Source organism: Mesocricetus auratus, unplaced genomic scaffold, assembly GCF_017639785.1.
Source record: "Mesocricetus auratus isolate SY011 unplaced genomic scaffold, BCM_Maur_2.0 Super-Scaffold_100003, whole genome shotgun sequence".
In the NCBI taxonomy this organism is placed as follows: domain Eukaryota; kingdom Metazoa; phylum Chordata; class Mammalia; order Rodentia; family Cricetidae; genus Mesocricetus; species Mesocricetus auratus.
Window position 1 is genome coordinate 34,039,082 of NW_024429188.1, and position 26,389 is coordinate 34,065,470.

A 26,389-nucleotide genomic window follows, 5' to 3' on the forward strand; every position below is an offset into this window, starting at 1 on the left:
AAAGACGTACGTATCTGCTTTCTTTAGATGAGAAAACACAGGCTGAAAGAGGTTCAAATAGCTTGCCCCAGATTTCACAGCCAGCCAGTGGTAGATGTAAATTCATACCAGGTTTATTTTTTCACACTCAAAATAGCCAACCCTACCTTGGTTCAGAGAATAAAGAGTCATTCTATGTAAATGTCATCTACATAAAAATAGGGTTTATTCCCCAGAATATGCCTTACCTTGAAAGTGTTTGCAAAGAAGAAATGTACTTGAATAAACTAGTTCAACCACTTTACCCTGAAATATATCCACGATTGTCACTGAAAATGGAATGGTTCGTTCTTTGAAAGAATGATTATATAGCAGGGCAACTTAGTGCTCCAAAATGAGGCCTTTGCCATTATGTCTTTCTGGAGGTTATCTTGAAAAGGTCAGAATGTGCCTTTTCTTTTCTTCTTCTACTTAGTTCTATTTTCACCTCCCACTGAAATCCCAAAGAATTGTCTCTCCAGAGCTCCCTCTTGGGAACAGCCTGCCTCATTTTCTCTGTCCTATCCTCTGCTGTCTTCTTGGAGTTTTTATGAAAGAGATTCAGGACCATTCTGCTTCTATGACCTTTGAATTGGGTGTTTCTTTAAAAGCCTTTAATTTGTCATTTCCCTTCCTAAGAAAGCCTGAGAAATCACTAGATGCTCTTTCTCTGTGCGTGCCTGGATAGTTCCCAAGTCAGAAGTAGGCTGCAAAACTGACAAATAAAAGCCTACTTGTGGAGAAAATGGGGAAGGAGATTTCAAATTAGGATTGTATTTAATGCTTTGCATGTAGACTTTTAGCATAGCTAAATATCCATGTATATTTAGTGTTTATTTAGTATATGTAAATATCAAATATCTGTGGATATTTAGTATCCTTATTCTACAAATATGAATTATGTTCAAATTACAGTTAGCAAAAGAGAGTTGTTTGAAGACTCTAATTCCTGACTATATATGTTATTGATTCTATTAATTATTCCTATTTACATCTTTCCAGGTCCAATGCCCTGGGAAAACACAAAGCAGCTCTTCTAGACATGTCTTGGGAATATCTTATCTATGCTATTAGAATTCCTTTCTCCTATTCCTAATACATAGCATTCAGTAAATATTTGTTGAATAAATTGATGAATAAATTAATTAAACTAGAGTAGTTGCTTGTAGTTTTGAAAACAGATGTTTTATAAACCTAGTAGTAGTTGCATGTAGTTTTGAAAACAGATATTTTATAAACCTAGTTTCATAGAGGAAAATATTTAATTGAGATTTTATTGTTTTTTATTTCTGCTAACTTCTCAAACATACTTCCCTCTGACTTGATTAGTAGCAAGCATTGCTTTGTCATAAACTTAGAATTTTGAAAATTTATTTTCCTAAATCCTAGACTCTGGGTGTCTCTCTCATTGGCACCCTCTGATTTTTATTTTCCATAAAGATAAGAATAAAACTAAATATGTTTCTGTATTTTCTTGATAGTGTCTCTCAAAATTTGGGACATTGGTAGCATTAGCTAGCTTACCCTATCATTAATGTTTCATTTCTGCATCATGTCTATCACTTGTTAGCACAGATAATTGGGGTTTTTCTTTATTTGGCAAAAGCCAATTGAATATTGGGAATTTGTTCCATCCTATATCCTTAGGACTGTGAACTCAAGGTTTACCTTTCTCCCGTTTACATTAAAACCTGTAGTCTCCTTACTTAAATCTACACTTGCCAAATTACTGCCTGATTCATGAATTTGTTAGATTGTTCCTAAATCTAAAATGCAGGCAAATATGAGTCTGATTAGACAATTAAAATTATTTCATATTCTGTGACAACATGAGATTCAGTAGATTTGTAGTACCTACCCAGTACCTTTCATGTGCCTTGATTCTTGGGTAACGAGGCCTTTACAGCTTTGAGTAGTTTTATCTTGCTTTGTTTTATTCTTCCAATGTTCACACGAGATTATATAATATTTCAAAAAATTTAGATTAGTTTCTTATATCACTCCTTTGAACTAGTTGAAAATCATTGGTCTGTTTATGTACCTGGTAAACTATCTAATGAATATCTTTGGATTCTGTTCTCATTGCTGTAAATCTTTATGGGCTCGGGCATCTTTAGTCTGTCTTCTTTGCTTTGGTCTCTTTGTGGGTCCAAAGTGATAATAATGTGAATAAACTGAAGCAGTGAAAGTGGGGGTCAAGGGCTGAGGGCAAGCAGCCAGAGATGACTAAACCAAAATACTAGGAAGACTTTCAGAATGTGCTTGCAAACCCTACATTGTAGCCAGGTGTGGTGGAATACAACTTTAATCTCAACACTTAGGAGGCAGAGGCACATAGATGTCTGTGAGTTTGAGGCCAGCCTTGTATATATAGTGCATTCTAGACCAACCAGGCCTACACAGTGAAACCTGGTCTCACAACAAAACAAAGAAAAGGGATGCAATGAAGCTGTCTGGTGGGTAAGGAAAAAAGTGCATGGTGTCACACTGAAGTATTTAGGCCTCCTTATCTAGCATAGTGTGCTGGTTGATGTCTGTAAACTTGACACAAACCTAGATGTTTCTGGAAAGAGAGAATCTTAATTAAGATAATGCCCCTATAGGACTGGCTTGTAGGTAAATCCGTGACATACTGTCTTGATTAATGATGGATTATGTGGGTCCATCTCACTGTGGGTAGTGCTTCACCCTAGTTTTGGTGGTCCTGGATACTATAAGAAAGCAGAATGAGCAAGACATGTAAAACAAGCCAGTAAGTAATGTTCCTCCATGGACTCTTCTTTAGTTCCTGACTCCAGGCTCCTGCAGCATTTGAGTTCCTGTTGACTTCCGTATATGATGGACTGTGATGTGAAAATATAAGCAAAATAAACCCTTTCTTCCTCAAGTTGCTTTTTGTCATGGAGTTTTATCACAGCATTAGCACCCTAAGGGAAACAGGGAGCCATCCCAGGCTGTCAGCTAAGATTGAGGTCCTTAGACTTACACTTAGGTCCATGTTTGTGTGTACATGAAGTTCCTGTGTATGTATGCATGGAGATTCATATAGTTTTGTGCTAGGTGAATTTCAAAAGAACCATGAGGAACTAGGAAAGCACATTTCCTAGGAGCTCATGCAAGAGGTGATTAAGGACTTAAGTAGTACAAATAGGGAGACAGGCCTAGTTTCAGTGATATTTCAAGGAATAGGTAAAGATGATATCTCATATGGATGGAGAGAGAGCTCATTGGCTTGGTGGTTCAACAGCTCTGGAGGAAGGATTCCAAAGTCTGACAGTTGCACAGCCGAAAGATAGAATTTTTGCATCTGGGGTTGACAGTTCAAGGATATTCCATTCTTGAATTCTTAGCAGAATTTGTGGAAGTCCTTCTTCAGGGGCCAGGGAGTTAGAAGATAGCTAATGGAGCATGGCAGAAGTTGTAAATGCCAGCAGTGTATAAGAAAGAAAACGACTGTTAGAGTTCCTTTTCCCCTAATTTTTGTTATAGCATTTAATACAGAAGGAAGACCGTGTCAAAATATGTAAAATAATTCTAACCACAAATATATTTGTAAGTATTCAGATATTTAAAATTCATAATTAGAGGACTCACAAGAAGGATATGAGGTTAAAAAGAACAAAACATAATAAAAATAAAAATTATAATAAAGACAGGTTTTACATATGCAAATATTTACAAATATTTTTTGCTGGAATTATTTTACGTATTGCCATATAGTGCTAATTCTGTTCTTCTTGTTACTTAAAAATCTCTAATTACTTTTTATATGCTGGGGAAAATGTGCCAGAAGATGAGAGAAGGGCTTGGAAATGAGAGCATTTTCTCAGAAGAGGCAATAGAGAGAAGGAGAGGTTAAAGGGCACCAGGGTACAAGAAACGGCCTGGCCTTGAATGGGAGAAAGCTCAACTTTGTGATCATTCTTAAATGTGGTAGATGAGGCATTTAGCATAAGGAAAGAAGATGAGGGGTATATCACAGAGAAAATCTTGACATGTACAGTTGACGCCACTGGAAGCTAGAGACTGGTTCTCACATTTGTTCAAGTTAGCATTGTATATGAGAAGGTTAATGAAACTAGGCATTTATGTTGCTTGGCAACATCGGCTACAAAACAGAGGACTACAGGACCTTTTTTGGATAAAGGGAGCTAGTTAAACACCATAAATCAAACAGCCATGCCTTTTATGGCAAGCATGATGAAGAGCTGTAGGGCAAACACTGTATCTCAAAAGCTGTGTTAGAATTGGGTCAACTATCACAGCTTTATTTAGGCAGAGAGGAGATGTCCATGAATCAGAGGTAGAGTCCCCAAGAATCAGAGGCTCAGTTCTAACTCACACTACCATAACTAATATTCTTCATTTTATTCCAAGCTAATCAAAATCAAAGGGTTTGGATTGGAGCATCTATTTCGTAGGAGTGAATGAATAACCAAGAATTACTCTTTACCTTTTTTCTTTCCCCTAATTATCTCTTTTTAATTACCTTGTTGTAGTAAATGCATTCAAGTGGCCTTAGAGTGTGGTATTTCCCTTCAAATACTAGACTTATGAGAATAAGAGCCGCATGTTCCTTAAGACTAGAATTGTCACTACATTCTATGATCCTCAGTCTAAGATTCTGACATCACTGAAATCAGAAGAGCAATCAAATGATTTTCTGATGCACTTGGAATCTTGGCATGGGAGATTGGAAAATCACAGACACTGTTTTATTCTACAGAAATGCTGAAGTAACCCTCTGGTGATTAGAATACCCACAGCTTGCAGAGCTGCCATCTCTCTACGATAGACTAGACAAATGTTCACATTCTTACAAACCTATTTCCTTTGTTAGATGTTTCTATGAAGATCCCCACCCACCCATTCTCCTTGTGGACTTCATTACTAGATCATCCAGTGACAACAGAATATGATCTTGGCTCGGTTTTCTTTAGTTATTTTATAGGTCCAAGGATAGAATTTCATTAAATTCCAAAGTTACTACCTGAATACTTAATGTGAGACTTCAAAGGTGAATAAGGTCTGTTTCTTACCCTATGGAGCTCAACACTTAATAAAATAACAATTAAAATCTAGCATAATAATTGCTCTGGATGAGCAACAAGGTCAATGACGAATTCTGTCTGAGAGACTAGAGAGATCTCTGCAAAGAGAGTATAAGGTTAATCACAGCAGTTTCCTAGGCTACAACAGGGAAAGGATGAATTTTCTCGACAGAACCACGAGTCATGCATAGCATAGAATAAGGAGTGTAGTGGACTAGGAGGTGGACACTACTTTATAAACGCCTTTATAAGTCACAGTAAGGTGTTTGGCAGCCAAGACATGGTTTTGTTTGTTTGTTTGGTTGGTTTTTGCTTTTGAGGAAAAGAAGATAGCAAAAAACATAGCTGCAAACAGAGAGCTAGAGCCACAGAGACTGACAGGACTATAGTGTAACAGTGTACAGAAAGATGGCCTGGGTCTATATGAGGGATGTGAAGAAGGGGCAGCCAAGTTAGAAGACCACCTAATGAATGAAGCCAGGGAAGAAGGTGATACAGAGCTTTGAAATTAGGGAAATGGATGTGTTAACAGGAAATAACAGTGCACACAGGAACAAAATAGTGTATCTTGTCTGCTAAATTCTTGTTATTCAAGGACATTTATATAAATGGGCTCATTTTCCAAAATGGCATATTTTGAAAAGTCATAGAAATCAGATTCTTGTGGTATTAATGAGCATACTAGGGATGACCTTGACTGAGTTTCAGATTCTCTTGGATCTTCACCTGTATCCAGGGAGGTAAGAAGAAACATTTTTGCAAAGACTTGATATTAGACTAAGAAAATGTAGGACATGCTAAGGAAACACTGTAATTTTCCTGAATTTTGATAATAAAATGAATGGCTGTCCTTTGAATGCTTGCTGTGAACAAGACTTGTTCTGAGTTCATGTACTATTTTATTCAATCTTTACAACCCTATATCCAAAATAATTGGTATATAAACTGTAAAGGACACTGCATGCAGCTAACACATTGATTCATAATCTGATGGCTCTGAAATATGAACCAGTGTTATACTAGGTATAATTAATTATTGGCTAGTGTACTCACCAACATATAACATGAAAGATCAAGGAAAAACTATGTGGCTTTTGATAATTGTGGAAAACTGCCTTTAAAGAAAAGACACGGATGACAGTTCTCCAGGAATATCACTTACTATAACCCAAAATGTATTCTGGAGAAAGTTCTTGAGAGACGTTAAGGAAAAGTATTCCAAGGACAGATTAGCATTTGTGTAAAGGAATCATTGTTACATTGATGTTTGCATTGAGGATACAAGGGAGGGCATCTGATTAATTATGATGAACCCAATACTGCCCTTGCTTACATGACCGTAAACCCAAGTGTAATGCTATATGGAGCATACCTTGATAAAGACATTCAAATGTGTAGTAAACCAACCAAAGAGAGCGATAGTTAGCTTTCTACTGTAAGTTTTGAAGTCAGGCCTTTGTCTTTCCTAAGGAGATCGGAGGAAATAGTCACCATAGGAGCCTACCCATAAAGCCTGGAGATGTGCTACTACCAAGGCAATTGCTGTATAAACCCCGAGTTCTGAATGATGAGTTCTTAAAATGCAAAGCGTGTTAAATTATCAGTGGTAGATATAGAAAATTCTTTGCACCCTTTTGTGTGGACTGCTGTATGGAATAATCTGGATTTTCAGTTAAACCATTCCACCAATACTTTGATATAATGAATTTAACTATTATGAAGTTCACACTTGTTCACTGGTTTGCTGTTGAAAACTGTTTGCATAGGAAGGCAATTTTTGTTTCTGTCACCAGAATAGTGGGCAAGATATTTTAAGTGTTTGCATGCAATGGTCCCTGTTTTTCACATATCTAGTAGGTCATGATCTTCACCTGTGTAGTCAACACAGTGATATATTTTTTCTGTCGCTTTACTTTGTAACAGAAATGCAAATGTAACTTTAAAATAACATGTAAATATGAATTTAGGGATGTATAGCTATTATATGGTCCTGTGTGATGCTACTTCAAGAAGCTATACTTTTCCTGACACTGAAATTTTAAAGATGAATGTTCAGTATCTCCATGATGTGTGGCATGGTGATGAGATGAGCTTGTTCCAATTTATAAAGCCAGTGCCTAATGGAGTCATCAGGGAGAATGTTGAAAACAGCAGGTCTGGAGTTGTAAGACAAGTCTTGATTGAGGGGCATGGAGTTGTAGGGGAAGGTCACAATCTTAGGGGACATAGAAGCCTATGGAGAAAGTACTCTTTCTAGTAAGAAAGAAGAGTGTTTAGAAAGAACACTTTGGACCTGCTGGTGTGCTGCAGGTAGCTTCCTGGTTTGTGTCCCTCACACAGCTGAGGGGATCCTGGAAACAGCTGACTTCATCCATTTTGTAGTTTTGTCTTAATAATCAAAAGGTAACTTTCTGTGTCTGCAAATAGTCAGTTGCCATAAAACACCACTCTGTCTGCTGCAATTGTAGGTCATAAGCAAATAATTACATGGATGTTCCCTTTCCTGTAATGTTCTAGTAAATCAGGGTAATAATTTTAAAAGTGATTAACCTATGTGGTTTTAGCTTTAAGAGTGAGCATGATTCCCAGTCACTTTGCAATCACCAATGTTGTTACTGTGTCATAAATAGACAATACCCCCACACACTCAAGTATGAGCGCTTCAAAAGTGTGGGATAGTGTTTCATGTGTCCCTCTCTCCTGAGTTCTAGGCACATACATGTGTTATGTAAATGAGTGGAAGGAAAACACTCTTTGTAATTTGAGCTGACAGAAACAAGCTGTCTTCATTGTTTTTCCTCATTTCTGTTATTCTCTCTAGTTTCTTTTTCTGAGACAGGGTTTCTTTTTTTGTTGTTTTTTGGTTTTTTGGTTTTTCGAGACAAGGTTTCTCTGTGGCTTTGGAGGCTGTCCTGGAACTAGCTCTTGTACACTATGCTGGTCTCGAATTCACAGAGATCTGCCTGCCTCTGCCTCCGAGTGCTGGGATTAAAGTCATGCGCCACCAACACCCTTCTAGTTTCTTTAATATGCCTCTTTAGGTTGTGTTTCCATTAGAATGAAAACAATCCAGTTTAGTTAGGTTAACCAAGACTTGAGCAATTTTAGGATTCTTTGGGGCCTTTTTAGGGAGCATAAATATCATGTGAAATTTTTTGGATATCTGTAAAAGTAATTCTATAGGCATGTGTGCAACATAGGTTACATGTTGAGTACTCCACATTAGGAAAAAAATAAGTGATAACTGTTTACTGTAAATTTATCTTCAGTGTTCTGAAGGATAAAATTTGAAATCCAGAACTTCATTTTTACGAAAGTTTCTTGATATATACTTGACATTTCATATAATCCACCCTCCTAATTTGTATAATTCATTAGTTGCTAGAATAATCTTAAGACTTGTGCAGTTGTTATCACACCTTCAATTTTAGAAGATTTTCATGATCAAGGAAAGACACCCAGAACAATTTTTCTCAGTTTTCCTTTGTTCTGTGACCAATCCCCAGCAACAGACACATATATAACCAATTTATTGTCTGTTTTCTATGGAGTTGTATATTCCTTAGCCTTCATATAAATGAAATTGTGTAATCCATGCTCTTTTATGATAGTCTTTCACATAACGTAATATTATAAGGAGATATCTGTGTTAGGCCATGCTCTGATGCTTCATATTTAATGCTAACTGGCATTGCATTGTAGGGGCATATCACATTTTTTGTATATTCACTATCTGGAAATTTGGATTGTTTTGAGTTACCGGCTACAACTTCGGGGACTTACTTTGAAAAAATGATTTATTGGTTTCTGTCATTGGAATACAAGAGGACATAGTATCAAATATAGCAAGAGTGTTTAACAGTACTTTCCAGGAAGTGAGATATAGGCCATCAGGTTGAATTTATTAGGAGAATATAAGGCCTGATACACAGGAGCTGGAACACATACAGCTTCAAGTTACAACTCTCTTAGAGGTTGTTGAGAATTTTGCTGACCATAGATAACGAAACTTTGATATTTTCTTGTATTTGTCTGAAAAATTAAAACGTACTTTTCCTAGTAGTACTATTCCTAGGAGCTTGACTAACTCATCTTCAGTCTTAGTTGGACTTGTGGTTTGAGAAGAATAGTCACTACCATGTTTGTCTTGAGTTTTGATTCCCGGCCTTATTTCCACATAATGTATTCAGGATTCCATATGACTTCTTTTGTTTTGTTGCACTGATGACAAACACATTTCTCCTATAGAAAATAATGTGTGTAATAGACAATAATGTGCATAGTCCCTAATCATGAGTTTTTGAAGAATGTGAGTCAGTAAGGTAGAATGGAAAGCCAGTTAATATTCTCCAGGTCTTTTCTGCTTTTGGTTGTTTCTTTTTCTTTTTTTCTGTCTACAGAAACATAGACCAATGTGTCAGTGAAATACTCAGAAAATACAGCACATCTAGCTACAATAGCCCAGTCAACGTGACCTAAACACATTATCCTAACAGTGATCTATGGATATAATCTGACAGTTTTGTTACACACCTACCATATTTGATCAAACCCAAGGAGGTCTTATCATAGTGATTTTAGCTCAGTAACTTCATTTTTCTCAAACACTCATCCCTGATAAACTTTACCAAAGCACAGATGGTGGGAAAGGCGTAAGATCTGCAAAGTTTGGAGTAGTAACTACAACACGGCTAGAGTCTATAACTCAAGTGTATGTCAGGCAGATTTAGAAGGCTAAATCACTTTCCCAGCACTATATATTTACATTTTCTACCAAGCTCATTACATTTTCACAGATTTCTTTCATTTCTGACAATCTACCATTTTCTGATAGGGAATTTTCAGCACACCTGAGGTTTCAAGTCTCAAAGGCACAAAACAGGGAGAAAGAGAGAGAGATAGGAGAATACCAGCAGCTGCAGCAATAGTAATGGCAAACAGCATTTGTGGAATACATGGTATGGGCTAAGCTTGCTTCTAACAGTGATTTGCATACAGAATATAGACCAGTAATACTGGCTCTTCAACCTACATAATGAGATTAGTTCTTAAGTCAGTTGCTTAGTTTCAGCAGGGAGTAAATCAAGGTCTTTTTAGACTCTAAGATTATCTCTCAAATCCTGCTTTAATTCCCATCTCTGCCAAGGCTGGTGAAAGGCAACAGAAAGGCAGGGTGTAAAAAGTTATATTGTTCAGATTTTCCCTGATGTATTTTTTTCTCCGTTACAAGCTTTGACATCTATTTTTAAAAGTACATATCATTGGAAAAATGTTGCCTTATTCTAAAATCCCAGTAAGTATTAAGTTTCTTGTATAAGATCTTTACATGTAATAAATTTCAGTAGGAAAGGGGTTGGAATTAAGAACTGATTTCTTCAAAGCAGGGACCCTGTTAAGAAAAAATGGATTAGAAATGAGCCTGGGGGAGTCCTCTCAATTTTACTGTTTTGCTCAAGGCATGTCTAAAATATGCATACTCTTATTTTCTACTCCATGAGATTCTCCTTAATTAACATAGGTAATGCCAAGTCATATGAATATCTTCTTCTGCTTAGTCTAGGGGCATTTTTGACTTGGTGCTTGATAATGTATTTTGATATAGCTTTAAATAGTTGAGTTATGATTGAAAAGGTTTATGCAGTTTCCAGTTTTCAAATGCACCATTCTGGCAGAATATTATGTCATTTTAGAAAAGGAACTACTAATTCACTAAGTTTATAGTGACTCTTGGAGTTTTACATGATTTATTACATTTGCTTCACTAAAGATTTTGGTGGGTATGTCCATTGGTTTTAATACTGTATGAGGGTAGAGTCTAATTTCTCTGATCAGTTCCTTCTACATACATACTACATATAGAACTTATGGGTGCTTAAACGTTATAGACAGTGTTTAAGAATACATTGATCACTAGAAAACTACTTTTATTTTTTTATTTCACTTATCTAATTACATAAATATATAGTTAATCTTAGTAGGGGAATTCCATTTAAAGTGTATATAACATGTGTTAAATAGAAATTACAAAGGACTGTTGTATTTCTTATCATATATGCCAGTTAGCATTGCAATAGAGATACTTGTAAATCGTTGCTAAAAAGGCCAAGTGCTTTCTTGTTTCCAACTATGAAAGGTGAGGCAATAAGCCATGCCAATATGATTCATCTTTTCTGTCCATTAGGTACTTAGGAAATGTGTTCCATGTTTGTACACTTTATGACAAAAATTAATCACATACTACTGTGTAGTTGTAGAATGGAAAGTTGTTTTAGCTCTATGGAGAATAAGAAATTAATAATGGATGGGAAACTTTTTTAAGCATGACTGGCTACAAGAAGAAATTGTAGTGACAGAAGCCCTGTGCAATGAATTTGAATTAGTGTTCTTTAGGGAGCTACCAGAGAAATACAATTTACAAGATAATCAAGAATGTAAATAGATTCTCTGTGGAGCTGTTGTCTGATCCCTGACATATATTCATCTGTATTGAAATTACTCCAGGACTTCATGCTAACAATTAGAGAAGCAGTAGGGGTGAGATATGCAGCTTCAAGAAACTGTTGTGTATCAGTTAGCAATATAAATTGGTAAGCAACTATTAAAATGAGTAAATTGTGCAATTGTGCTAAAACATTAAAACAACTCACCCTGGGAGCCAGCACATGTCTATAACCCCAACACTTGGAGGTAGAGGACAAACAGTTAGAAGTCCCAGGCTAGTTGACACTGTACAGCAAAACATTGTCTCAAAAACTAAAAATCCCCTTACCTTAGAATGATAGTTATGTACTAGTGTCTTATCAATCCTTTGTAGTAATGACCTCCTGTACATGCCTTACAAATATTGTATTTTTTTTAATCTAGAGGCTGGGTATGGACATTGGTGGTGCACGCCTTTAATCCCAGTACTCAGGAGGCAGAGTCAGGCGAATCTCTGTGAGTTCGAGGCCAGCCTGGTCTACAGAGTTAGTTCCAGGACAGGCTCCAAAACAATGCAGAGAAATCCTGTCTCAAAAACAAAAAAGACAAAAAAAATCTAGAGGCTGGAAAGATGGTTCAGTGGTTAAGAGGACTGATTTCAATTCTCAGCTCCAGTGTCAGGTGACTTAAAACTGCCTCTCATTCCAGCTCCAGGGGATGGAATGTTGTTTTCTGACCTCCAGAGGAGCTTGCACTAATGTATATACAGTCCCTCCCCCATAATTAAAAATAAAATAAATCTTAAAGAACTATAGCATTATAGTATACTTTTAAAGTATATGAATAATTTTAACTATGAGAACACATTCCATCAAGCTAAAGACTTTTGTTGTACAACCACTAACAAAAATACAACCTAACAATTCTGTGACTATGATTTTATTTATTCTAAAGCATTTGATAATCCAGGCATTACAGTACTGGTAGGGAAGAAAGATGATGAGTTCTAGGTCAGCCTGGAATGCACATTGAGTTCTCAGTAAGTCTAAACTTCATTACAAAGCCTGATTTTAAAGCCAAAACAAAGCAAAGCAAAACATCACTTAATCAGACTCATCTCCATGGTGCTGGAGAGATGGATTAGGGGTTCGGAGTACTGGCTGCACTTCGAGAGGACTTGGGTCCAATTCCCAACATCTACATGGTGACTTACAACCATATGTGACTCCAGTTCAGGGAGCCAACAGCATCTTCTGGCCCCAATGTGTACTAGGCATGTCCACGGTGTACAAATATAAATGTAGGCAAATATTCATACACATAATTTTTTAAAAGTTTAAAGTTTTGAAAAAGTCATTTACAATTCAACCTCATATGTATCAGTGCTTCTTGATAAATCTCCTGAACACTTATAAATACTTTAAAAGAGAATTTAGATTTAAACATGTGGAACCATCCGTAAAATAAACAATTTTGCATTTTATTTGGTTGTTGGCCAAGAAACCTATTTGGTTAAGGGGCTAGCCTGTGCTATTTAAACATGTGGAACCATCCGTAAAATAAACAATTTTGCATTTTATTTGGTTGTTGGCCAAGAAACCTATTTGGTTAAGGGGCTAGCCTGTGCTATAGAGTGAAATCTAAGCCAGCCATAGCTACAAAAATGAGACTTTGTAAAGAAACTTTTCTTGATGTGTGGATAACCTCAGAACTCTTGGTACTATGCCACTTCAAAGTCCTAGGGTGGTAAACCATACAATCAAATTGCTGCTGAGCTAGTGGCTGTATGTTTATCACATTTTTATCTAGGGGACAAATACTTGATTGACTCATGTCACCTTGGAGTAGTGAATTAACACTGAGGTAACATTGACTATATCTGTGCAAAATCTGTGTGACCGAATCTCCTCTGATTAAGATGAGATTAGCTCTTGTATTAAGAAATCTTTATTTGTTCTCTCATTTATCTAGTGATAGTTAATAAGCGAAATGAAAAATGAGAAAGATATAGCCAGCCTTTAAAACTAGATAGGTATCTCTGTGAACCAGAAATGGCAAGAAAAGCTAAGCAAATAGTAGATAGCAATAAGTGAGATGATTTGTGGTCTTCTGGCTCATGATATCATAAGACTGCTTAAAATTCTCTTTACAAGGTGGGAACCCAGAGCCAAGATTACTATTTGAAATCAGGATCCCCAAAATACACACACACACACACACACACACACACACACACACACACACACACACACTTGGATTTGAACATGCATATTTTGACTATTTTACCAAACTACAACTCAAACACAGACATGAACCTAATACATAGACCATGGGACAACAGAAGAGGGTAATAGGTAGGTTAGTATCAGAAAGCAGTACCTGAAATAATCTACCTACTTCCTGGTGGTGAGATGTGTGATGCCTCTGCATCATTCAGTGTAGATGCCAATAGAAGTATGGGGTGAAGACTGAAATTGTGACTGAGAGGAGCCAAAACAGAAAGAGAGACAGAGAGAGAGAGGGGGGGGGAGATGAGTTTAGAAGAAAATATAAAGAGCATGCCTTCAAGACAGAGTCCAAGCAATGACACTCATATACTAACTTACAAAAGAGAGGCTTGTGTACAATTGAAACCCAGGGTCATACCAAGGAATATGTCACTAGAAGAGTAAGTGAGAAGATAGTCATAACTTTGTTCCATTATCCTAAAGTAAATGTGAAAAACAGTGTTTCAATGGAGAACATCACTAGTGACCCAATTTGGTGGAAAGAAATTTTGGTAAAATTTCACATCAGTTGTAATATTTCAAGGAAACAAGTTTTCTATAATTTTTTATGTGTACGTGTGTTTTGCTTGCATGTATGTAAGTGTACCAATTGCATGCCTGGTAGCCATAGAGGCCAGAATAGGATGTTGGATCCCCAGAAACTGGGATTAAGGGCAGTTTTGAACCATCATGTGGGTGCTAGGAAACAAATCTGTGTCCCTGTAAGAGCAAGAGCAGGGCTCTTAACCACTGAACCATTCTCTAGACTCAAAAGTAGGGGTGTGTGTGTGTGTGTGTGTGTGTGTGTGTGTGTGTGTATGTGTGTGTGTGTGTGTGTGTGTGTGTGTGTGCACGCGCCCGTGTGTGCCTTGTTGTAGTTGTTGTTGTAACTGCAAGGGAGGAAAAGGAAGATTGTTGCTGTGGAATGAGACCTTCTGAACATATCTTTAATTTCGTAGAAACATTTAGCCGATGGTTGATAAATGCTCACTAATTATACTTAATTAATGTGGACAACTACATAATTTGGTTCAGACCCAAAGGGACCATGTATCTTGCTGAAAAGAAGCAAACTTAACTTCCAATAAGCTTGTATCACTGTTTTGCCAAAGTAAATTGCTGTGAAACACATCACAGACATCTCATGAAGATTGGTTGTAATATGATCTCAGTCAGGACAGATGGATGGTTCTATCCTTGCAAATCAACAAGATCAAACGTTGATTTCTTGCACGACTTTAACTAAAATTCTGAAAAGCTTATGCTATTTTATACAAGGTAAGTTTAAAACAGCAATGGACTAAGAGTATATTGGATCTTCTTTCTGTCTCATTGTGGAATCTAGTCTTTTGACCCTGAATTTTCAAAAAATCATGGCATCCTCTCTCCCAATTCAGAGCACAAAACATTGTCCTAATGCTAAAACTCATTGATGAGATTAATGTACTTTCTCATCCCATTCAGCGAAAAACTTGGTTACTCACAGCCTGCATCTTATTATTTATCTTGCCTGATGAAATAATATCTATGAACAGCTGAGGTCTTTCATCTTTTTAAAATTTTATTTAATTAACATTTTTTTCATTTATTTTACATACCAACCACAGTTCCCTGTCCTTCCACTCCTCCTCTTCCCCCTTATACCCCCCTCTCCATCCACTCCTCCTCCTTCGCTATTCAGAAAGGGGCAGGCCTCCCAACAAAGCATGGAACATCAAGTTGAGGTAGGACCGAACTCCTCACCCTGATTCAAGGCTGGGCTAGGTAATCCAGCAGGAGAACAGGTTCCCAAAAGCCAGCTAAGTGACAGGAAGTGGTCCTGATCTCACTGCTAGGAGCCTTACAAACAGACCAAGCTACACAAGTGTCACACACATGCAGAGGGCCTAGGTCAGTCCCATTCAGGCTCTCCAGCTGTTGGTCCAGAGTGCATATGCTCCCAAGAGTTCAGGTCAACTCTCTCTGTGGGTTTCCTACATCCCATGCCCCTCCCCCACCCATCTCAGCCACAGCAAGGCAACTAGACCCTGCCTTCAACTCTGGTGGAACAGCATTGCTCTGGGTCAGACCCCAGCAGTCTACCAGCAGGTGAGAGACCTGCGGGTAGGCTGTACCACCAGTACCACCACTGCTGCCACCCCCTGGACTCTGTTCCCACAAGACCCACTCCACTGCCTAAACCCACCAACTCCCATCATCCTCCCCTTGGCCAACCATGTCCTGCAACTTCAGTATCCCCAGTAGGCACAAGTACCATCTACACCAGTTGGAAGAAAAGGTGAGTGACTGGTCTACCAGCTAAACTTCTCTGATCTCTAGGCCCTAAACCCCAGGGCACATCCTGTACCCCCCTGCTTTCATCTCAGGCCTAGCAAAGGCAGCTGGGCCCTGGCCCCAACTCTGCTGGAGCTCCACTGCTCTGGTGTAGTACCCAGCAACCAGACAGCAGGTAAGAGACCTTCGGGCAGACTGCCCCGACACAGCTGCCACCCATTGAAATTTTGTGTCTTACTTGCTAGTTTTTGTAACCAGGAGAAAGTCTTCAAGAATCAACTAGGTCAGATGCAGAGTAACCTCACTTGTAATTGTATTTTCAGTAAATCCTAAAACATTGGGATATTTGTATGTGGTAATATTGTCTGTATTCCCTCAAACGGCAACATTTTGAACATAACCAAAACTAAGTGGAATAGTTATAGAGGGGGAAAAGCAACAATCTAAGTCTTTATGCTTATAACTCCATAAATCCCCACATAGGTAGATTATAATAGATTCAAGAGGAGAAACAAACCGTTTATTTTCAACATTGCTCTAAGAAATTTATTAGCCCAATGAAATCAGAAATTTAGCAAACTTACAGACAATGTAAACAAAATTAATGCACTCTCTATAGATACTATGTTTTGAAAAGGAACATACATACAATTTTGATTTTTTTTCAAGATAGGGTTTCTCTGTAGTCCAGGCTATCCTGGAACTCACTCTGTAGACCAGGTTGGCTTCAATGTCACAGAGATCCACCTGCTTCTGCTTCCTGAGTGCTGAGATGAAAGGTGTACACCACCATGCCTGGCTTATAATATGTATTTTTAAGTACCATTTAAAAAGTAATTACAAACTAGGGTTAAACTGTATTTGCATTAGTATCATATAATTATTCTCTGAATAAAATATAGCTGAACTAGAAAGTATACTAAAATGATTAATAAAGTGGTTGGAAATATAAAAGCTGTACCTCTAAATCACTATTTGTTGAATTTGAAACTCACAAGCATAAGCAACAGAATTAAATAAAGTAATATATATATGATTATATATGTATATATACAGAGAGAGAATGAAAAATGTATCTCAAATGTCCTCATTAAAATAGTAAAAATATAAAGTAAGCATTAATGGTGGTCTGCATCTTTAATCCAGGCACTAGGGGACAGAAGCAAGAGGATATCTGTGAATTTGAGGGCATCATAATTTATTTAGAGAATTCCAGTCCAATCAGGGCTACATAGTGAAACTTTGTCTCAAACAGCAACAACAAAAAGCATTAAAAACCAACAAGGAAAAGAAGTGAAACATACAATTCCATCGATATAAAATATTGCAGATATAAGACAATAATATCGCGGAGTTTTACCCCATTCCTGTGTGTGAAAACTCAATTATATGAACCCAGTTCTTCCCCATTTAATATCTAAATTCAATGCAATTCAAACCCAAAATATGACCATGGATTTTCATGAAGTATGAAAATTTGGTACTAAAATCATACAGAAGATCAAAGAGATTAAAACAACCAAGATCATTTTGAGGAAGAATAGGGTGGAAATGTGAAGACCTAGCAAACAGCAACTACTTTCGAGCTCTACTAATCAACGGAAGAGAGTAGAGAGCATGGAAGCACAACCTGTCTATTGATGGACACTTGATGTATTGCAGAGGCAATGGCACAAATCATACACAGTGACTGGAATTGCTCTAAATGTTAATCGAGGAGGGGAAAGTAAAATTAGATCATTGTTTACCCTACACGCAAAAACAGATTTTGGAAAAATTAAAGCTTCAAATAAAAAAGGTAAAAAATAATTTTTAATGAACATGCTATTTATTTTGTGTGTGTGTTGGGGGGACATGTTGCAACAGCATATACCTTGAGGTCAGAATACAAGTTGTAGAAGTTGCATTCCATTTATTGAATTCAAGTCATCAAGTCTGGCTGTAAACTTCACCTGTTAAGACATCTCTCTGAACCGCATTTTTATATATAATTTGAACTTTTATTGAAAATAGATTTTTATACAAAAAATTTTTATACTCTGATTCTGATCAGAGTTTCTCCTCCACCAAATCCTGCCAGATCCTCCGCACCCACCCAAACTCACACACTTTCTTGCTCCTTTCTTGCTCCTCTCATTAGAAAGCTAACAGGCAACTAAACACACACACACACACACACACACACACACACACACACACACACACACATGAGACATAAGAAGCACATACAGACAGAAACCACCCTCACACACAACAGTCCCATAAAAACACAGAATTACAAACCTTAATATATAAGCAAAAGATCTGTGAGGTTCAAAAATGTCCAAATAAAGCATTATGACACGAAAAACCTTCAAAAAATACCATTGTGTTCATTTTGTGTTAGCCGTCTACTCCTGGGCATTGGGCTTTAAATGTGGTTTGTATACACAGTGAGGCTGAGACTCCATTGGAAAAAACGAATTTTTCCCTTGTGAACCGTTGTCAGTTGAAGATAGCTCCTGCATTAGGGATGCATGTTTCTGTTCACTTCCCTGCTCAGTGCTAGGACCCGTGAAGGCCATGTCACTCTCCGGGAGTTCATATGTGTGTCAGTACTATTGTACCTGGAAGACACTGTTCCTTGGTGTCTTCCATTCCCACTGGCTATTACAGTCTTCCTGCTTCTTCCTCCACAAAGCTTCCTGAGCCTTTAGGGGAGGGATTTGATGGAGATATCCCATTTAAGACTGAGTATTCCAAAGTCTCTCACTTAATGCACATTGTCCAGTTGTTGAATCTCTGTATTTGTTCCCATGTACTGCAGGAGGCTTCTCTGATGATTGCTGAACAAGACACTGGTCTATCAATGCAGCAAAATATCATTGAGTCATTTTATTGCTATGTCCATTTGGTCCATGGCCTATTTAGTCTTGTGTTCCTGGCCACTTGAGCAGTATCAGGCATGGGTTCTATCTTATAGAGCAAGCCTTAAATCAAATCAAATGGTGGCTGGTTACTCCCATGACTTTTGTGCTATTACATCAGTGTATCATGCAGGCAGGTCACCATTGTAGATCAAAGAGTTTTTACTTGAATTGGTGTTTACCTTTCTACTTTAGTAGCATGCAGAGTATATTCAGTACCATGAACACTAGCCAGTAGGGGTGAAGGCTCTAGGTAGGCATCAGTTTGATTTCACCATGTTTAATGAATTATGTAGGTATTGTTATCAGCAACAGAGCATGGCCCTCAATTTTAAGTTTTAGAATATAACTGTAAGTAAGATTATCTTAAGCCAAACATAAAAACAAAAATTGTGAAGAAATATGCTGAAATTTATTTCTTATATTATAGAATGTACACAAAATCAACTGTAGACTAAGATATTGCAAGATGGGAGAGAAAGATGCCTCAGCAGTTAAGAGCATTTGTTTTACAGAGGACCCAAGTTTAACTTCTAACACCAAACATCCAAGGGACCCAATACCCTCCTTTGGCCTCTGGAGGCACCAGGCAGTCATATATATATATATATGAAAAATACTCTCACACAAAAATAGAAAAAGTAAATTTAAAAAAAACAACTATCATTCCAAGATCTAATATGCCTATGCCTATTAACTTACAAAGAATAGGCATCTATACTATATCAAGAACTTTAATATGGAAAAACAATTCACCTGGAAGTCAGATCCTGCCTACAAAGTCTCAAGGCCTACCCATGTTGACCTAATTCCTACAGCCAGGCTTTACCCTTCCTAAAGGTTCTAAAGCCTTCCCAAACAGCACCAACAGCTGGGTACCAAGTATTCAAAACCATGCATATGGGAGACATTTCACATTTAAACTTTAACAGCCAGTTGTGACAGAAGTTCAATTCATCAGTGATCAGAAATATGACGATTAAAATGTAGCCATCGGATGTTCCAAAATGTGAATGTCTGCTAACACCAAATTTTTTATAAGAATGTTGCAAAAGGACAGCTCCATTCACTACTGCTGAAAGAATAAATTGATAAAATCATTTAGGAGATCACTTCAACAATACATGAAGATATTACAAGGACTCCCCCCCCCCCGAGACCACATCAAGATGTATTTTATAGACTCCTTTAAACCAATGTTCAAAGAGACTGCTATAAGGAAGTTCATTGCATCATGGTTTGTAATAGTAGGAGACCAAATACTTGGACATATTCAAGCAACAGGATAAAACCTTATAGCCATAAAATAACAAATTATAATGTACTGATGTGGATACAGCTGCAGCAAATGGTGTTGAAGGCAAAAAGCAACTCATAACGGTATGTATATTCTTCAGCATAAAGTACTGATGCTAGATAGAATTACTTGAAGTGACTACTGTTTTACTAAGCAAAGAATAGGCAATAATAACATCTTAATTTTGGTATAACACATAACTATATGCATGGTATTGATGGTTATAGGATTCAGTGTGGCCCTATCTCCTTAGCAGTGATGCTGAGGAAAGAATGATATGGAGTTGATAAGGTACATTGGGGTAGTCTAAGGTTTGGCTGCTGCATTTTATTGCTTAAAAAATTGGAATGTGCAGGACCCTGGGTTCTATACCAGCATAACATGCATGCATGCATGCGAAAATTAAAAAAAATCCCCTAAAACCAGAAAGGTTTCGCAGAAATTATGGCAGTTGCTAAATTTATTAAAGCAGGATGATGGTTACATGATCTATTCTGTGTGTGTGTGTGTGTGTGTGTGTGTGTGTGTGTGCGTGCGTGGTTGTGTTTATTCTTGTACATTTCTGTTGACAATGATTTTTGAAGAAAATTAAAATCTGAATTGAGGCATAAAATTTTAATCTCACATTATAAAGAAATACTTACAAAATGATTAAATCTTCTGCTGCTTACTTATCTGAACATAGCACCCGTGAGACTATTAGTATGGCATAAAAACTGAAAAACATCTCTCCTCACACACCAGTCGAAAGCCTCCAATTTTATTTTGTTCCTTTAGCATCGGTAAGATCATCATCATGTAAACCATTCATTAGTGCCTCCCTTTTGCTTGTTCTTGTTTGGTGGTGGTCAGATTCATCTGTATGCCAGTTACATGAAATCTGGTGATGTTATTCATTTTTCTTCCTTTCTTTTCTTTCTTAACCTCTGATCCATTAGGAATCTGCAAGCAGAATATGATCGTCTGAAGCAGCAGCATGAGCATAAAGGCCTGTCCCCACTGCCGTCTCCTCCTGAGATGATGCCCACCTCTCCCCAGAGTCCCAGGGATGCTGAGCTTATTGCTGAGGCCAAGCTACTGCGTCAACACAAAGGACGCCTGGAAGCCAGGATGCAAATCCTGGAAGACCACAACAAGCAGCTGGAGTCTCAGTTACATAGACTGAGGCAGCTCCTGGAGCAAGTAAGGCCTCTACCTTTCTACTATTGGCTAGTTACATGCTTTCACTTTCCTCTTCTAAATAAAACCAAAAGACAGAACTCAGATGCTTGTACTTAAACGTTGGGTACTTTTCAGTATTTGTTTCACACCATCTTATCCAAACATGTTTTCACTTTTGACTTTGTCTGCTGTTCATTTGTTTTTGTCAATTAGAAATGCATCTTCCATTCATTCTCTATAAATGAAATTTTGACTGTTTAAAGTGAACTTTTCTTATTTGAAATTACTTACATTTTGTGGTATAGTTTTGGATTTTTTCTTCTCCTAATCCCTAAACACAAAATTTAAAGATTTATACCTCCATTGGGAACCTGCAAGGATATGTCATTAAAACAGACCCTAGCCAGGCATTGGTGGTGCATGTCTTTAATCCTAGCACTCAAGAGGCAGAGGCAGGCAGATCTCTGTGAGTTCGAGACCAGCCTGGTCTACCAAGCGAGTTCCAGGACAGCCTCCAAAACAATACAGAGAAATCCTGCCTCGAAAAAACCAAACCAAACAAACCAAAAAAACAAAAAACAAAAAAAACAAAAAAAAACAGACCCTAGCCAAACATAACCCAGATTTTTTGAGCATTTAAAATTTTAAAATAATGTTCTTTCTGTTGTGTTACTAATACTTCTCAAGAATATGGTCTCTCCATTACCTTTTGGGGTTTATATTATTCCTGTTCTCACTTGGCCTTCTCAATCTTTTAGCCTCTTAATTTGGTGACTTATATCTTATCCTACCATATCTATATTTTTCTTCATTTGTATAAGAGAACACAGTTCAAATGCAAATACATGTCCATGGTTTATATAAGCAATAAATACCCCACATTCCCCAGTTTCTAGGCAGTTTCTAAGTAGGAATGGTAATGCCTTAGTTCTCTGTGTCTATAATATTACTATTTTTGTCTATAGTTTTCTTATAGTTTTATTGAGTTTATTGTGAAAACAATAATGCTTTTTTCCTGTTGCACACTTTAGCCCCAGGCTGAGGCCAAGGTGAATGGCACTACAGTGTCCTCTCCTTCTACCTCTCTGCAGAGGTCAGATAGCAGTCAGCCTATGTTGCTCCGAGTGGTTGGCAGTCAAACTTCGGAATCAATGGGTAAGTACCAGCTAGTTCCACAATTAGTTACTCTTAGTGTCTAAAAAAATTTAAAGTTCTATTATCAGTACATATCATGAAGTAAAGTTTCTAACACTAGTGTCACACAACCTTAGAAGCCAACTTACCACTCAGGACAAAAGCTTGATGGCGTATTGATATTTATGAAGGATTCCAGAAGTTGGAGTAGAGACCAAATATATCCTGAAATATTTCTTAAAAGATATATCCTGAAATCTGAATCTTCCCAAAGGAAAATATGTATACACCAGTTAGTAGATATTTGTTCAGGCCAAGATATTTGAGTTCTGAGGGTCCTCGTTTGAGAGAAATGGGAGGAGCCATCTATGAAACTATTCCATATAAACAGAGTTTCTAGAACCTGAGTACTGACTGCAAAGTGTAAGGTGAAGAAATGGAGAGAGATTTGATTGTCAATATAAAGTGAAGATTTTTCCCCCTGTCCCCATGCTACAGATGGAAAAAGCGGTTTTGGGCATGTTATGCAAGTACTTTGCCACAGAACTACACACCCATCCCCATTAATGTACTGTTTCTAAAAGATGTATATTGTTTTTGTGTGCATATCTGTGTCTGTGTATATGTGCATGTGTGTATGGGTGCCTTCAAAGGCCAAAAGAGAGCATTCACTTCCCTGGAGCTGGAATCACAGGTAATTGTGAGCCACTTGACATGGTTGCTGAGAACCGAAATCTGGTCCTCTGCAAGAGCACCAAGCACAGCCACTGAGTATGTAACGTCTAGCCCCTCAGTGGTGTAATGTCTGATGATTTTTTTATAATGCAGTTGAGAAAATGGAAGACTGCTTGAATTAGAACACATGTTCAGGGATTTGACTGCTGAAGCATCTGAGAAGAGTAATATATAACAAAAGTGTCTAGACACAATGCTTTGGGGAAGACCTTTGTTCTGTTTTCCTGTATGTCGCTATGACAGAAACTATGAGCAAAACCAACCTAGGGGAGAAAATGGTTTGTTTCAGTTTATAGCTTACAGTCTGTCATTAAAGGAGGTCAGGACAAGAGCACAAACAGAAACTTGGAGCAGACACTACTAAGGAGGGCTGCTTTCTGGTGTACAGACCCACACATAGCTGGATTTCTTGGCAAAGCCCATGATCCTCTCTCTGCCCAAAAACTGGTGCCTCCCACAATAGACTGGGCCGTCCTACATCAATTAACAGTCAACACAATCCCCCACAGATGTCCTCACTGGCTAATCTGTCTGAGCAGTCCCTCAAAATGACACTCCTCTTTGAGGTGTCCCTAAGCTCTGTCATGTTGGCAGTTAAAGCTAAGTAGGACAACGACTATCTGAGTAATTGGGGTGGTAAAGGCCAGAGAAGTAGCTAGAGCTTCAAGGAAGCTGTGCTTAAAAGAATGAAATCTAAATGAGCCCAGTGGAGATAAAAGTTAATTACAGCTGATTAGATCACAATGAGTGATTGACCATTTTCAGAGAAAGCATTTGCATTTTTAGAGAAGGGAAGTTGACCAGCGAAAAGGAATGAGAATTAGGGAAAGGAAAGAAACTTTCAAAACATTTTGTATTAGTTACTTTTCCCATTGCTGTTACAAATACCTGACAAAGGAAGCTTAAGGGTGAAAGGGTTTATTTTGGCTTACTTTGAGTCAGTCACAGTAGCGAAGGTGTGACTGTAGAAGCTCCAGGAAGCTGGGCATGCATGTTACATCCACAGTTAGGGAACAGCAAGAAATGAATGCTGGTGATAAGCTCACGTTCACTTTTTTGTATTCAGACCAGAATTCCAGCCAGTGGAAAGATACTACCTACATTTGAATCTCCCTACCTTAATTAGCCTACTCTAAGTCACCCTCACAGACACATCTACTTATTTGTCTCCTAGATTATTCTAGATTCTGTCAAGTTGACAATTCACCCTCACAATTCCCAAGTAGGAATGAGGGCTCAAGAGTTAAATGAATTTCTAGAGGAAATGGTAAGTTGTTAGTGTGGTCTTCTACCACTCATTGTTCATCGTGAATCTCTGCATAGGACTTGGTTCTAAGAAATCTATAGTTGCTGATACATACATGATAAAAGAAGAGTAAAATGAGGAGCTATTTTTCAATGCCATGAACAATCATGACAACACTTGTCAGGCCATGCTCATTTTTTTCCTGTGTTGTTAACCAATCATGCTTCATGAATGCCAGCAGTATTTGATGTATTCCACTTTTCTCTCCTCTTTTAAGAATGAGTAAGCATGAATCAAACCCATGACTCTATTTCTTTTTCCTGGGTCCTAGCCTAATTATCTTTGGGATTCCCACTCTTTCCTAGAAGGTCTTGATGGAATAACATACCTGTTATCCCAGATACTCTGGAGTCTGAGTTGGGAGGATCAATTTGAGAAGTGACTGTACAACATAGTGACACCAGAGCTTACAAACAACAAACCCCCAAGTCAGTATTAACACACACAAAGACTTCTTGATTGTTCACATCTCAAGCCCTGTGAAGGAGCTCCTGCTTGAGCTAACCCATGGGTTAGCATAAAGACAGGCAAAGTACCTAACTCACACTATAAGGGCATTAAAAATAAAGGTGAAGGTAAGAATAAGTTACAGGGGAAGATCATGAGATTAATGTGAAGCTGGCTTAGTCCCAATAGCTGGGAAGCAGATGTAGGGAGTTTGCTGCAAGTTTCAGGCCAGCTATGTCTGCATAGCCTAGGCTAGCCAGGGCAACAGTGACACATTATCTCAAAAGCAAGGGAGGTGGGGGAGATAAGAAGGATAGATTGTGGTCACAGGAGTGAGATAGTGGTCATGAAGTTGAATAGTGTGTTATAAGTAATGAACATGGTTTCCAGCTCTTTCAATATTTAAGCACTCAAGGTGGAGGGTCCCACTCAGCTTCTACAGGTGCTACATGGAGCTCATTGAAAAGGTAGACTATACGTAGTTTGTGCTGGAATACACCCAGGATTGAGCAATTTGTCAGCACGGTGCTGAGGTCAGTGAAGTGATAATAGACATTCCCAGACGTTGATGAGGACTCTGAGAATGTAAGTATGCCTGAGGAAAGAGAATAGTTGAAAAAATGCAGTAATGTTCAAAAATCTGGAGCAGGGAGGAGGGCACATCCAGGTCCAGAGAAGACAAACCTGATAGGAAAGCCAGGATTCAGTTGTTCTCAAACAGAAGATGTGTTCGATGTGTTTTCCCGACTTTACTACACCTCAGTGATTTAGGGCAATTTCTGTCAGATTCTGTTTGCATATGAGATCTGAATACAGCTAATGGATTGTTGAAGTGTAAATTATAACATAGAGCATGAAAAAAATACTGAACACCTTAGAGAAGTCAGTAAATTCTGAAGACAAATGAACTTTAGTATCTGTTTCAAGGTTTTCCTTCTTTTTGAAGTAATGCATGAGAAATGAAATCACATATTTTAACACTGAGCTGAGCTCAGAACTCCGCATGCTTAGAAGCATTAATTATTTAGGTTGTCAACATCTAAGAGGCAGCATACCTGTTAAAGTACTCAAATTAAAGTACATAGCAGGCTGTGGTACCGATGATTTGTAGAACCAGGAGTATTATGGCAGAACTGAATACAGGCATTGAAGTGCTATATGTCAGCACATGGATTAGGGTAAGCGATAACTTACCTATAGAAAATTGATAGGATATGTTACAATATTTGTTTTCTGAAAGAAAAGACTGAATTCAAAGTTTCTGTGTTTTTGTTGTTGGTTGTGTGTGTGTGTGTGTGTGTGTGTGTGTGTGTGGTGTTTATTGAACTGTGTAAGCCAACTTTAATAAAGGAAACTAGGGCAACTTTTATATT

The 26,389-nt window shown here is 37.8% G+C and overlaps 1 protein-coding gene across 14 annotated transcripts in view; it reads left to right on the forward strand.

The window, feature by feature from the left end:
* Dmd (dystrophin) overlaps positions 1-26,389 on the forward strand; it is a 2,157,616-nt gene that overhangs the window by 2,107,418 nt on the left and 23,809 nt on the right. For all 14 annotated transcript variants that reach the window (XM_040744180.1, XM_021232987.2, XM_040744181.1 and 11 more), the window contains 2 exons: positions 21,172-21,415; positions 22,426-22,549. In XM_040744180.1, coding sequence (XP_040600114.1) covers positions 21,172-21,415; positions 22,426-22,549 — 368 coding nt within the window. The remainder of the gene's footprint in view (positions 1-21,171; positions 21,416-22,425; positions 22,550-26,389) is intronic.